The sequence below is a fragment of the Dama dama genome, chromosome X (assembly GCF_033118175.1).
Source record: "Dama dama isolate Ldn47 chromosome X, ASM3311817v1, whole genome shotgun sequence".
In the NCBI taxonomy this organism is placed as follows: domain Eukaryota; kingdom Metazoa; phylum Chordata; class Mammalia; order Artiodactyla; family Cervidae; genus Dama; species Dama dama.
The window spans coordinates 143451493-143464897 of record NC_083714.1 but is presented as its reverse complement, the minus strand read 5'-3'; the positions used below and the strand labels follow the sequence as shown (position 1 = coordinate 143464897).

Sequence of the window (13405 nt, the reverse complement as noted above, 5' to 3'; positions counted from 1 at the left end):
CTTCGACTGTGTGGATCACAATAAACTCTGGAAAATTCTGAAAGAGACGGAAATACCAGACCACCTGACCTGCCTCTTGAGAAACCTATATGCAGGTCAGGAAGCAACAGTTAGAACTGGACATGGAACAACAGACTGGTTCCAAATAGGAAAAGGAGTACGTCAAGGCTATATATTGTCACCCTGCTCATTTAACTTATATGCAGAGTACATCATGAGAAATGCTGGGCTGGATGAAGCATAAGCTGGAATCAAGATTGCCAGGAGAAATATCAATAACCTCAGAAATGCAGATGACACCACCTTTATGGCAGAAAGTGAAGAGGAACTAAAAAGCCTCTTGATGAAAGTGAAAGAGGAGAGTGAAAAAGTTGGCTTAAAGCTTAACATTTAGAAAACTAAGATCATGGCATCTGGTCCCATCACTTCATGCAAATAGGTGGGGAAACAGTGGAAAGAGTGGCTTACTTTATTTTTTTGGGCTCCAAAATCACTGCAGATGGTGATGACATATGCAGCCATGACATTGAAAGACGCTTACTCCTTGGAAGGAAAGTTATGACCAACCTAGATAGCATTTTAAAAAGCAGAGATATTACTTTGCCAACAAAGGTCCGTCTAGTCAAGGCTATGGTTTTTCCAATAGTCATGTATGGATGTGAGAGTTGGATGGTGGAGAAAGCTAAGCGCCGAAGAATTGATGCTTTTGAACTGTGGTGTTGGAGAAGACTCTTGAGAGTCCCTTGGACTGCAAGGAGATCCAACCAGTCCATCCTATAGGAGATCAGTCCTGGGTGTTTATTGGAAAGACTGATGCTGAAGCTGAAACTCCAGTACTTTGGCCACCTCATGCGAAGAGTTGACTCATTGGAAAAGACCCTGATGCTGGGAGAGATTGGGGGCAGGAGGAGAAGGGGACGACAGAGGATGAGATGGGTGGATGGCATCAGCGACTCAATGGACATGAGTTTGAGTAAACTCTGGGAGTTGGTGATGGACATGGAGACCTGGCATGCTGTGATTCATGGGGTCTCAAAGAGTCAGACACGACTGAGCGACTGAACTGACTGAACGACGCTGTGTGTAGACATAACCATCTGCCTGGGAAACGTGGTCCATGCTGCCTCATTCAGCATTCTTGCTGTTGGTCAAAACCACAGTAAGTTGTCATATCATACAGGTCAGAATGGCCATCATCAAAAAGTCCACAAATAATAAATGCTGTAGAGAGAGTCTACAAATAATAAATGTGGAGAAAAAGGAACCTTCCTACACTGTTGATGGGAAGGTCAGTTGGTACAGCACTATGGAGAACAGTATGGAGGTTACTTAAAAAGTAAAAATAGAGTTATCATGTGATTCAACAATCCCAATCCTGGGCATATTAGAGAAAACTCTTAATTGTTTACATGCAAGACATGGAAGCAACCTAAGTGTCCCATCAGCAGAGGAATGGATAAAGAAGATGTGGTAATACATACAGTGGAGTACTCTCCAGCCATGAAAAATGAAATAATGCCTTTTGCAGCAACATGGATTCAACTCGAGATTATCATAGTAAGTAAGGTAAGTCAGACAGAGAAAGACAAATATGATATCGCTTATATGTGGAGTCTAAAATAATACAAATGAACTTATTTACAAAACAAAAACATTCCAAGACATAGAAAACAAACTTACGGTTACCATAGGGGAAAGTAGGGAGGAGATAAACTAGAAGTTTGGGATTGACAGATACACACTACTACATATAAAATAGATAACAACAAGGTCATACTGTATAGTGCAGGGAACTATATTTAATATCTTGTAGTAACCTATAATGGAAAAGAATCTGAAAAAGAAGATATATATAAAACTGACTCACTTTGCTGTACACCTGAAATTAACACACCATTGTAAATCAACTATTCTCCAATAAAAAATAAGTTACACTTTAGAAAAAAGATGTCCAAAAGTCCATAGCTGTAAACACACACACACACACACAAGTGTTCTTATGCTTGGAATGTACCAGTTAAATAAAATGTATTTGACCAAGATGTTCTTGCTGTTAACATGTAGCCTGAAAACCAAAGAAGGAAATGAAATCTTTGTTGAAGAGGGTCTTTTGTGAACAGGCGTTACTATATAAGCTGAAATAGTGATTCTTATAGAAAATGCTGACACCAAAGTGATGTCTCCCTTCAGAATGACTTTGGAATAATCAGGGATCCAGTCATGCTTAGTAAGGTTTTTTTTACTTAAGTGATTTTTTTGGGGATTCTGATTTTTTGGAGATTGTCATCTTCATAGCTCTGTGAACGAGAAAGCCCATTTGACCATCACGCTCGGTAACTGAAAGAATCACCTAAGTGGCCATCTAGTTGCTTAATTACATTTGTTTTCTCAGTCACCCTGTTTCCTGAGGAAACAGTTGCAGAAAAGGACTTTTGAATTGGAGCATGTATCCACATCAGCTCTGATGTCTTTTTATTTCTAGATAACCAGCAAAAGCAAGGAGTCCATATGGGAGTTCATCAAGAGCTTGCTGGATGCCTGGTCGGGATGGGCAGTCATGCTGCTCATCGGCCTGCTGGCAGGTACGTGCTGTTTCTCTTGTACTTCATGCCAGGAGCTTATGGCTTGAGATATCTAAGAGCAAAATAGAAGACTTACTAATCTATCATCAGTGAAGCAAGGAGACCCCAAGGCATGGGTGGACCAGGTACAGTCATTGGAGACTGGTACCAAGAGAGCTGGGCTTCCCTGGTAGCTCAGTGGTAAAGAATCCACTGGCCAGTGCAAGACATACGGGTTCGATCCCTGGATTGGGAAGACCCCCTGGAGAAGGGAATGGCAACCCACTCCAGTATTCTTGCCTGGAGAATCCCATGGACAGAGGAGCCTGGCGGGCTATAGTCCATGGGGTCATAAAAGTGGAACATGACTGAGAAACCAAAAGCACCCACTTTACATTCTGTAGGACTTGGCTATGGAGCAGGCTAGAAAGGATGGGAACGTTTTGCTCTCTAAAACATCTTGTGAGAATGAACTTGACTAACACTGGCAGGCCCTGGGATGAACATTGAGAGATGCTGCCAGTAACACGAGACTCTGCAGGGTCCGAGAGAGGCCTGGGAGAGGTACCTCCAGTCCTTAGGTTGTTCTGACCCTCAGGGACTCTGTGTCCTTCATTTTTATATTCCAACACCACATCATTGTGACCCATCAGTGTTTTCAGAGCAAATGAACATGTATCTGGAGGGGACGCCTCTCCTTTTAATAGCAAACACTCCAGCCCTCCATGGAAATCGTTTCCTGAAATTTCCTTCCTCTTAGGAGGCTGTGAAGGTTAATGTCAAAGAGGAAAAAACTGATCAAGTTAAAGAGATTTCCTTAAGAAAATCCCCTGCCTGTAGTAACATCATGGTTATGGTTATAGGACTGATCAGAGAATGACTGCAGTGTAGTACATGCTGTCTGACAGCACTCCCATGGGGCACAGTGAAATTTTGTGATTGGAGGACTCTGATTTCTGGCCACTTGTCATTTGTTACATTGACAATGGTGGGAGGGGCTCGGTTGCCAGAGAAGGGCTCTGTGTGCCTGGCGGATCATAAAGCGCCCAGAAAAGTGCTGAAGTGGCAGTCCTCTCCTTCCAGCCACAGCAGCTGCCCATTTGCCCCATCCTGCCCTTCCGCTCCCCATGGTGCTCCCCGTGGATATTGCTAGCAGTTCATAGATACATGACATTTGCCACCCCTTTGTTTGACTGCTAATGTGAAGACCTTTAAAGGAAGGCGGAGAAGTAGTTTGCTGTGAATTTTGATGTCTTTGTTTAGAATAGATTTATAAAACGTTACCTAGGGTTATTTTTGGCTCCTGGAAAGGAGAGATGGACCTGGAAAATGAAGGAATCCGAGGAGATATTCTGGCCTAGATTTATCAACTGATCCAAAAGCCTAGTTGGGCTGTCTTTAACACATCAGATACGAACAACCTGGCTTCTCTGGTAATCCAATTTCCCTCACTTCTTTTAGTTGGGATCACCTGGGGATTTAAAAATACTGCTGCCCAAATTGCAATTAAATAGTACTCCAGAAATGATGCCCTAGCATTGAGTAAAGCCCCTTCTACCTGTGGTGCCTCCCTCCTCTATTAAGGCTGCTAAAGTGTTCTTTTGATCTGGATGCACTGGGAAGGGAAATCCAGAAAAAACTGCCCCATTCGCCTCCCCATTCCCCAGCTGTCTAATGGTGATGAGACCCAGGAGTCCCACTGCCTGGCCTGTCACCTCCTTAGTGGCAGCCTGGGTATTGTATTCTGACTCCTAAGATGGAGAGATCCAATGCAGCGCCTATGAAGGGCGTTAACTCAGAGCCACCACTGGGGGTCGCTGTTGTTCCACACAACGTTTTTGTTCAAAGGTCATCTTTCTTGTCACCTTTTCTAAAAGTACCTTTCTCTCTCGGATCTTCATCCCCCTCGTCCACCATTATGTATGTATGCGTGTATGTATGTAACAGCTTTATTGAGCTATAACTCACATACCATACAGTTCCCTTTTTTTTGCAGCCAACACCAAGATAGATTTTAGAACATTTTCACCAGCTCCCAAAGAACCTCCCTTCCCTTTAGCTATCAGCCACAGTGCCGCCAGCCTCTTTTTAGTCTTAGACAACCGCTGATCTACTTTCTATTTCTGTAGATTTGCCTGTTCTGCACATTTCATAAAATGGAATCATATAATATGTGATCCTTTCTGACTTGCTTCATTTAAGCATAATGTTGCCAAGGCTCATCCACACTGTCCCATGTGTCTGTACTTCATTCCTTTTTATTGCCATCCTAGGTGGACGACATTTGGTTCTTCCCTTCAGCAGCTGATGGGCATACAGGTTGTTTCCACTTTTTGGCTTTTGTGAATATGCTGCTGTGAACATCTGTGTCCACATCTTTATGAGGATATATGTTTTCATTCCTCATGGGCAGACACCGAGGACTAGAATTCCTTGGTCAGATGGTGACTCTTGGTTTACCTTTTTGAGGATCTGCCCACCTGTTCTCCAGCACCATTGTGGGAGATGGCCGCCACTGGAGCACACTGTATTCTTCTCTCCATTACTTACACCTGTTGTCAGAGCCCCTTACTTGGTGGTGGTTTAGTTGCTAAGTCATGTCCGACTCTTGCAACTCCATGGACTGTAGCCCTCCAGGCTTCTCTATCCATGGGATTCTTCAGGCAAGAATACTGGATTGGGTTGTCATTTCCTTCTCCAGGGAATCTTCCCAACCCGGGAATCGAACCTGGGTCTCCTGCATTGCAGGCAGATTCTTTACCAGCTGAGCTACAGGGGAAGCCCCCTTACGTACGTACGTACGTACGTACTTAGTCTAGTGTCTTTCTCCCTGCATGAGGTGGGATTCCGTGAAGGCAGGGACCTGAGTTTGCTTTGTTCAGTGCTGTACCCCAGGGTGTAGAGCTTGCTTCCGTAGTAAGTAGGTGCTCAGTAAGTAGCCCTTGAGTGAATGGATGGACCTGAGTTTTCTGATTTTCATTCATTAGTTGCTCTCATTCATTCAACCTGATATATATTTCCAGCTGTACACCTGACATGCATGCAACAGTGGACAAGGCTGGGGGCCCTTGCCCACTTAAAGGGAACACAGGGTCTGGATGCTTGGCCTGATTCCCGTGGTGGCACATGAACCAGACAAGAGACTCTCTCCCTGCCCCACTTATAGACTAGTCAGAGTGTGTGTGTGTATGTATGTATACACACACATACATACATATAATCTTATCAGGATGTGACAAGTATGGGGATGGCGGGATGCCTGGGAAATATACTTAGCCTAGACATAGGAAATCAGGGAGGACTTCCTGAAGGAGGTGATGGAAATGCCAGCATCTGGAAGATAAATAGGAGCTTGCCCAGTTAGGGGAGGACAGCGCTGTCTGAGGTGGCCGAGAGGAGGGCCTGCTGTGCTCAGGAACATGGCATGGGCAGCGTGTGGGGTTAGTGGTGGAGAGAGAGGAGCCTGGAGAGAAGCTTGGAGACTGAGGAAAGAGCCTGTGTGCTGCTGAGGATTTGGGCAGTTCTGGAAAGAACAATGGGTGACTGCTGATGAAACAGGAGAGTGGCAGGGCCAGGTGGCCTTTTGTTGGTGGCCTTTGGTGTTGATGCTGGCAGGGAAATAATATTGTAGTAAAGACTAGTAAAAGTTTGAAAACTTTGGTAGCTTGAGAGTATTCTCTGCCTTCACAAAGGACTGGAATGGATTACTCTAGTAAGATGGCCTTCTGTGACCCACTGCACACTCTATTTTATCCCACTTCTATTGGCCTTTAGAGTAGTTATTTACTTAAATTGCTCCTCAGTCCTTCAACCAAAATGTAAAAATTCAGAAGATTCTAATAAGTGACATTTTTCAAGTTGGGTTCCATTTGGATATAAAACTTGATTGAAATGATGAGGCTGTCATAGTTGATTTCTCTCCATTTTGTCTGAATTGTCTTTTCTGGAGAGATAAGTTTGTGATTCCAGCATCCTGCCCTGGAAGTCGCTGAGAAGGTTCCATCTTTAATGGGTGTTGGTACCCTAGTTCTAAAACTTAGAAGGGCTGGGTTCTGAAAGCCCCAGGAGGTTGCAGTGAACTCTGCCCTGTAGGTCTCTCCCTCCTTGTGTGATCGAAGCCCCTTGAGGACTGTATATCATTGGCCTTTGTATCTCAGTGGACTGGGTGCCACCTTTGCCACACCATGGGCCCTGCCACATGCTCAGGTGACCTCAAGACTGATGAAAGAGGCTTCTAGGGCATGTGGCAGCCCAGGGCGCAGGCATCTCTGCCTGTCCTCCATGCTGCCTGGGCCCAGCTGGCTTCCATCTCAGTGGCTCTTGCTGCTTCTTCCAGGCACTCTGGCCGGGGTCATCGATCTTGCTGTCGACTGGATGACCGACCTGAAAGAGGGCATCTGCCTGTCCGCCTTCTGGTATAGCCATGAGCAGTGCTGCTGGACTTCCAATGAGACCACGTTTGAGGACAGGGACAAGTGTCCCCTGTGGCAGAAGTGGTCGGAGCTGCTGGTGAATCAGTCGGAGGTGAGTGCTTGGGTGTGTCCTGGCTGGGAGCCCCCTGGCTGCTGTTGGGGAATGTCCATGCACTCACCGTCTGCTCTGACCTTCGTCTGTGGCTAATATGAGTGCCACTTCCCACTCAGCTTTTTTTCTAGCTCTAGGGTTCAAAGTTCAATTGGAAAGTCCTTCCCCACTATTTCACGTGTACAATGTATGTAGTTTTAAAAACCTGGTATTTGGTTTTATTTTTCTTACCGAGCGTGGTCTTTTGATCATGCTAAAGAAATAGGGTTGATTTTTATTTCTTCTAACTGAGGAGAAAAGATATTGTTTTAGAAAAATGGCTTTAGTGAATGTAATTCATATTCCAGAGGATATTCTATGTGTATACGTTAATCTGTGTAATTAATATTAATATTAATTAATGAATTAATATTAATGTGAATATTCTAATATTCTTTTAGAGTATTCACACATTTGTGCCACCATCACCCTGATCTAATTTTAGAACATTTTTATCACCCCCAAAGAAACCTTGTACCTGTCAGCAGTCACTCCCCATTTCCCCCCAAATCTGCCAGCCCTGGGCAACCACTAATCTGCTTTCTATCTCTGCAGATTTGCCTATTCTGGACATTTCTTATAAATGGAATATACAATCCGTGGACATTTGTGTCTGGCTTCATTCACTTAGCATAATGTTTTCCAAGTTCCATTTGTGTCATACCATAAATTGGGACTTCATTCCTTTTCATGGCCAAATAACATGCCATTCTCTGCATATAGCACGTGTCATTTCTCTACTCAACAGCTGAGGAACACATGTTGCTTCCACTTTTGTGCTTTTATGAATGACTTTGCTTTGAAAGCTTATCTCCAGGTTTTTGTGTGGACATATGTTTTCATTGCTTTGGGGTCCATACCTAGAGGGGAATTCCTGGGTCACATGGCAACCCTATATTTAACCTTTTGAGGAGCTGCTAGTCTTTCAAAGTGGCTGCACCTTTTTATGTTCCAGCAGCAGCGTATGTGGGTTCCAGCTTTCCCACATCCTCACCAACCCCAGTTGTTGTTACCTGGTTTGGCTCTTAGTCCTCCTAGCAGATGAGAAGTGCTGTCTCCCTGCGGAGACAGTTATCATCTTCCAGTGCATCTTAGGAACACATCAGAGAGGATGTTTGTGGGCCTTCTGCAACGGGAATATCCAAGCCTAGGGGCTGTAGCAGTGAAGCACAGACCAGGCGCTTGCCTTCATGGCACTCTGACTTTCAGATCCGCACAAATTTTTGTCCAGGAAAAGGGTTAATTTCTAACTGAGTTCCGTGGTTACCACAATGACTAAGGGTCATCAAGAGATCAGAAACCCAGGTGATAGGGAGCTCGGTTGCCAGGACTCACGTTAGGGTACTGTGAGGACTGTTCAACACAGAACTGTTCTTGAAAGATACATATTCTCCTCCTCGCTCCCCCATTCTCCTTTGTCCAATTGATTTACCTCTGCTGAAGACTTCTGGAATGTACTTTGCCATTTTGCTCAACCTTTCTCAGTGGAGTTGAAAATGAATTCTGTCAAATCTCAGAAGTTGATGGGCTCTTGAAATCTCACACATCCTCAATGCTCTCCATCGCTTCCAAAAATAAAGTCTCGCTTGGATGGATGGAGGTGGGCAGGCTGAATTGGCTGGCCACCATGTTTGGTTTCTTCTCGCCCACTTTGGGGGGAATTATGGCTGTCCAGCTTCTCTACCATCTCCAAGGTTTATACTTGGATTCAAAGAATTACTGTTAGCCAGGGTGAGATGTTATTTTTAGTCGCAGAAAAGTCCATTTTTCTCTGGGTGAAATGTATTCCTGATTTCTCACCACATCAGGTATGAATATCTCTGGTTGTTAAGGCTAGAACTATCTCCTGGAGCATGTTTTTGTGTTTTACAGGCACACGTGTGGCCGTGTCAGTGGCCTGGCTTATAGGCACCCTGGCTTTTCCTGCTCATTATGTGAGAGATCCAGATGGTGGCAAGAAGCTGAGGCCTAGAGAATTGTAGTCTCTGCCTAGCACACCAGGTCCTTAGCCTCAAAGACCCCAGACTGTTGTCGTTGGTTCACAAAGTGTTCCCCACACATCAGATTATTTGGAATGTTGAGCAGGGCCTGAGACTGCATTTCCACTCCACGCCAGCTGATGCTGCCAGTCCAGAGGCCACATCTGAGTAGCAGTATTCTAAAATGCAGTTCCCCCTGGACGGGACAGGAGTTTAGGGGAGAGTGGATACATGTATATGTATGACTGAGTCCCTTCTCTGCCCACCTGAAACTGTCACAACGTTGTTAATAGGCTATACCCCAATACAAAATAAAAAGTTTACAGAATGCAATTCACACACTTCATCTTTGGATTTAATCACAGTGTGGGTTTGGCCTTCACCAAAGCATAGAGGCTGATCCACCGCAGACGAGACCAAACAAACCTTCCGGGGGCCCAAAGGCAGAATTTTCTGTTACATGCCTTTTATTAACTCAAGTGCACAGAGCGATTTAAACCAAGCCTCATTCAGTTTCCAGTACTGCTGAGGTGTCACCTGGTGGAAGATGTGTGTACACAGCTCCCGGAAAAGCAGCTGGTGCTGTGTCTGTGTGAACCGCTGTAGCAATAGCAACAGCTGATAAAACTAACCTGCCTCTTTGTTGACACAGGGCCAGGCGAGAAGCTGCCCAGTTGGGTCAGAGGGTCCTCTCTCATTCTAGAGGGGTGTGCCTGTTGCTTGGGTCTGCAATGGCTCACGTGTCTTTTCTTGTTCTGTGTCTTGTCTAGGGTGCCAGTGCTTACATTCTGAATTACCTAATGTACATCCTGTGGGCATTGCTGTTTGCATTTCTGGCCGTCTCCCTGGTACGAGTATTTGCACCATATGCCTGTGGCTCTGGTATACCCGAGGTGAGTGGGGGTTGGCTTTTTGTGCCAGTTATTAGAAGAGCAGGCACTTATGTGGCACTTAGGTGCTAAGCATGGTTCCCAGCATTGGACATCTGTTCACTCATTCATTCTCACAGAGAGCCTATGAGGTCGGTACTGTTATTCTTCATCTGATGGTTGGGGAACAGAGAGGTGAAGTAACTTGCCCAAGGTCACTAAGCTGGTCAGCTGGGAGTTGAACCCAGCTGTCGGGCTTCAGGATTTATGCTCTGTTTATTTTCAGATGCTTCAGTTCTTGTCTTTGCAGACAAGGCAGAAGTCTTAAAGCCTGTAGAATCAGAGTTCATTAACCACACATGCAGACGTCCTATAGTAACCCTTAAGTGCATCTAGGGCTTCCTAGGTGGTGCAGTGGTGAAGGATCTGCCTGCCAATGCAGGAGACTCAGGTTCAATCCCTGGGTCTGGAAGATCCCTTGGAGGAGCGCATGGCAACGCACTCCAGTATTCTTGCCTAGAGAATCCCAAGGGCAGAGGAACCTGGCAAGCTATAGTCCATGGGGTCACAAAGAGTCAGACACGACTGAGCAACTGAGCATGCGCGTATGCAAGTACATTGATGATAAAATGTGAAAAAGGACAACAGTGGAAGTTTGGTGTTCAGAAAGTTTATTGATTAAACTCCCTTGCCACATCTTTGCTCTGCTTGTGAGAGGATAATATCAATCTTTAAAAAGTAAATTCGATGTTCACTACATGTGCTGTGAATGCACCCGTGTGAGTTTAGAGTTCTTATAAATATTTTTCAGCTCTTTCTGGTAACCAAAGCATGAGGGAAGTGACCTCATCGATCAGGAAGAATGCCCGGGACCAAACTTCAAACCACAGAGGATCTGCTGGGTTCGAAAAACCATAATTGAGCCAATTCCCGAAAAGCCCAGACAGTGCAGCTTTGAGCCAGAAATCATGTTAAAAGTTCTTAGACGATCACTCTGATCACTGCTGTTGCATTCTCCTTCAAGTTGGTGCTTTAGCAGCTCCCATAGACAGTGGAGATGCTGAGTTTGTAAAGATGTGAGCGGTCATGGCAGCGGACCCACACTGTTTGTACAGTACCGCCAACAGCACTGCTGGTCTGGGCGGTTCATGGGAAGGGCTGGGGTAATTAAAGGATCGTTGAAAGGAAAGCTCAGCATTGTCTTGTTCCAGGAAAAGATGTTTTAAGATGGTGATTTCATGCTGAATTTTGGATAGTTTATATTAACATGTTGCTGGAGGAACCCAAAAAATAAGCTGCAATACCATCATGTTTCCTCTTACAGCCAGTGCTGCTGCAGTGCACTATGCATGCGTGCTCAGTTGTGTCTGACTCTTTGTGACCCATGCACTGTAGCCCGCCAGGCTTGCCTGTCCATGGAATTCTCCAGGCAAGAATACTGGAGTGGGTTTGCCTTTTCCTTCTCCAGGGGATCTTTCCCACCCAGATATTGAACTCATGTCTCCACTGAGCCACCTGGGAAGTTCCTAATGTACCATATGCATGCCAAGTCATGGGACGATGGGAAACTGCATCACCAAAACCACACAGCTTGTCGGAAAGATGGAGTTAGGGGCACAGTGCCCAGAAACCTCATTGGTGGCACATAAAAAAGATGGGAACCACATAGAACCAGTAGCACAGTTTGACACATGTTAAATGGTTAAGGAATGTATGAATACTGCCCTAGTGTGCATGCAAGCTGGGAGTTGTCCGAGACGTGTGCTTGTGTATTGGCTCAGTTTGACGGCTGCAGTTTTCCGCCTTGTGTTTCTCTCAGAGGAAATCGTGCAGAAACAGACACGAAATTGGCATCATGCTCAAGTTCTGCCCCGACGCATGAATCACATTGGAAAAATCTGTGTTTTCCAAACAAGTGTCCCGGCAGAATTGACTGCCTTTTACTGGATATTGAGACAAAGAGAGCAGATTATTGTTGGCATCTTAGTTTCTGATCCCAGTGCCCAGCAACAGGCGCTTTTGGACTCAAGCTGCCTATCAAAATAAGGAGATGGGTAGTGGGGAATTGGTGGGAAATTGAAGGCAGCAATAAAAGGTGTTGCAAGCAGGGATACCATCTTCCTCTTCCAAGAACCAGAGATGCATGGCCCAGCTCATAGACAGGGAACTCTGGGAGGGCGTCTGGTGGACCTGGTGTTCATCCACAGATGGCGTCTTCATTTATGACAGCTGAACCCAAAATGAGTCAAGCACCAAGTTCAGCATTGCTTCCTGTGTGACAAAGTGCAAGGAAGACATTGATGTCAATAAAGTTCAAAAAAGTGATATCAAGTGGAAAAAGTAAGTTAGAGAAGAATATGTGAAGTATGGTTCCATTTCTGTAGAGTCTCTAAAACAGCCCAAATGAAACAAGCATACTGTTTAGTCATACCTAGATGTGCTAAAGCTATCAGGAAAGGCAAGGAAATGATTGGAGGAGTCCACTGAGAAAGCAAACTTGGGAGTGGGGACATGAGAGTAGGTGCATGAATATGCTTTCAGCTGTATATAATATGTAACAGATTCATGTTTCTATTTATAAAAGAGTTCACAATAATCTTTTCAAGTGTCAGGAACCCAATGGACATTTTATAATTGAAGTTTAGTTATTATGACTCAGTAGTAGCAGATTTTCATTGTTATTAAAATAGAGCTGGAAATTCCTAACACTTACCCCAGTTCTTAGAGGAAAGGAACAGAGTATAAAGTAAATGCAAAGAAATAATTCACGGGTACAAATAACATCCTTCCAGTCAAAACCCAACTAACCACACAACCAACTCCACTCAGTTTGAGATACCGGGCTGGTCTTCATTTCGGCAAAGACACTAAATGAGATTTTTAGAAAATATACTTCCCATCATAGGAGGTGATCTGAGGTGCAGTGGTCCAGTGCTTAAGAATCCACCTTGCAATGCAGGAGATGGAGGTCCTGATGCCTGGGTCGGGAAGATCTCCTGGAGGAGGAAATGGTAACCCACTCCAGTATTCTTGCCTGGAGAATCCCATGGACAGAGGAGACTGGCAGGCTACATTCTATGGAGTCCCAGAGTCAGACACAACTGAGCGACTAAGCACAGCACACAGCCCAGAGGTTTTAAAGTTACCATCATCAAGTCACAAATATGCTGCATTACATCGCCTTAAAGCCCTACTTGATTCAGTCTCTATTAATTCAAATTAAAACAAGTGATTAGATTTTAGCATCTACTGGGAACGAATTTGCCTTCTTTAATCCCTAATTTGATCATGACAATTTTATTCAGTCATTTTCGAGAATTAGGAAATACCTCTTACATTGTTCAGTTCACCACATGTCACGACTGGCAATGGCTCAGGTAATTTAGATGCTTGTAATTTTCTGAATGGTATCATGCTCTTCAAGTGTACCCTT

General features: G+C 44.7%; 1 protein-coding gene across 4 annotated transcripts in view; it reads left to right on the top strand.

Annotated features, from left to right (window-relative positions):
• The window catches only part of CLCN4 (chloride voltage-gated channel 4), a 72363-nt gene that overhangs the window by 32037 nt on the left and 26921 nt on the right, over positions 1-13405 (top strand). For all 4 annotated transcript variants that reach the window (XM_061137959.1, XM_061137960.1, XM_061137958.1 and 1 more), the window contains 3 exons: positions 2483-2582; positions 6898-7085; positions 9874-9996. In XM_061137959.1, the coding sequence (XP_060993942.1) occupies positions 2483-2582; positions 6898-7085; positions 9874-9996 (411 nt within the window). The remainder of the gene's footprint in view (positions 1-2482; positions 2583-6897; positions 7086-9873; positions 9997-13405) is intronic.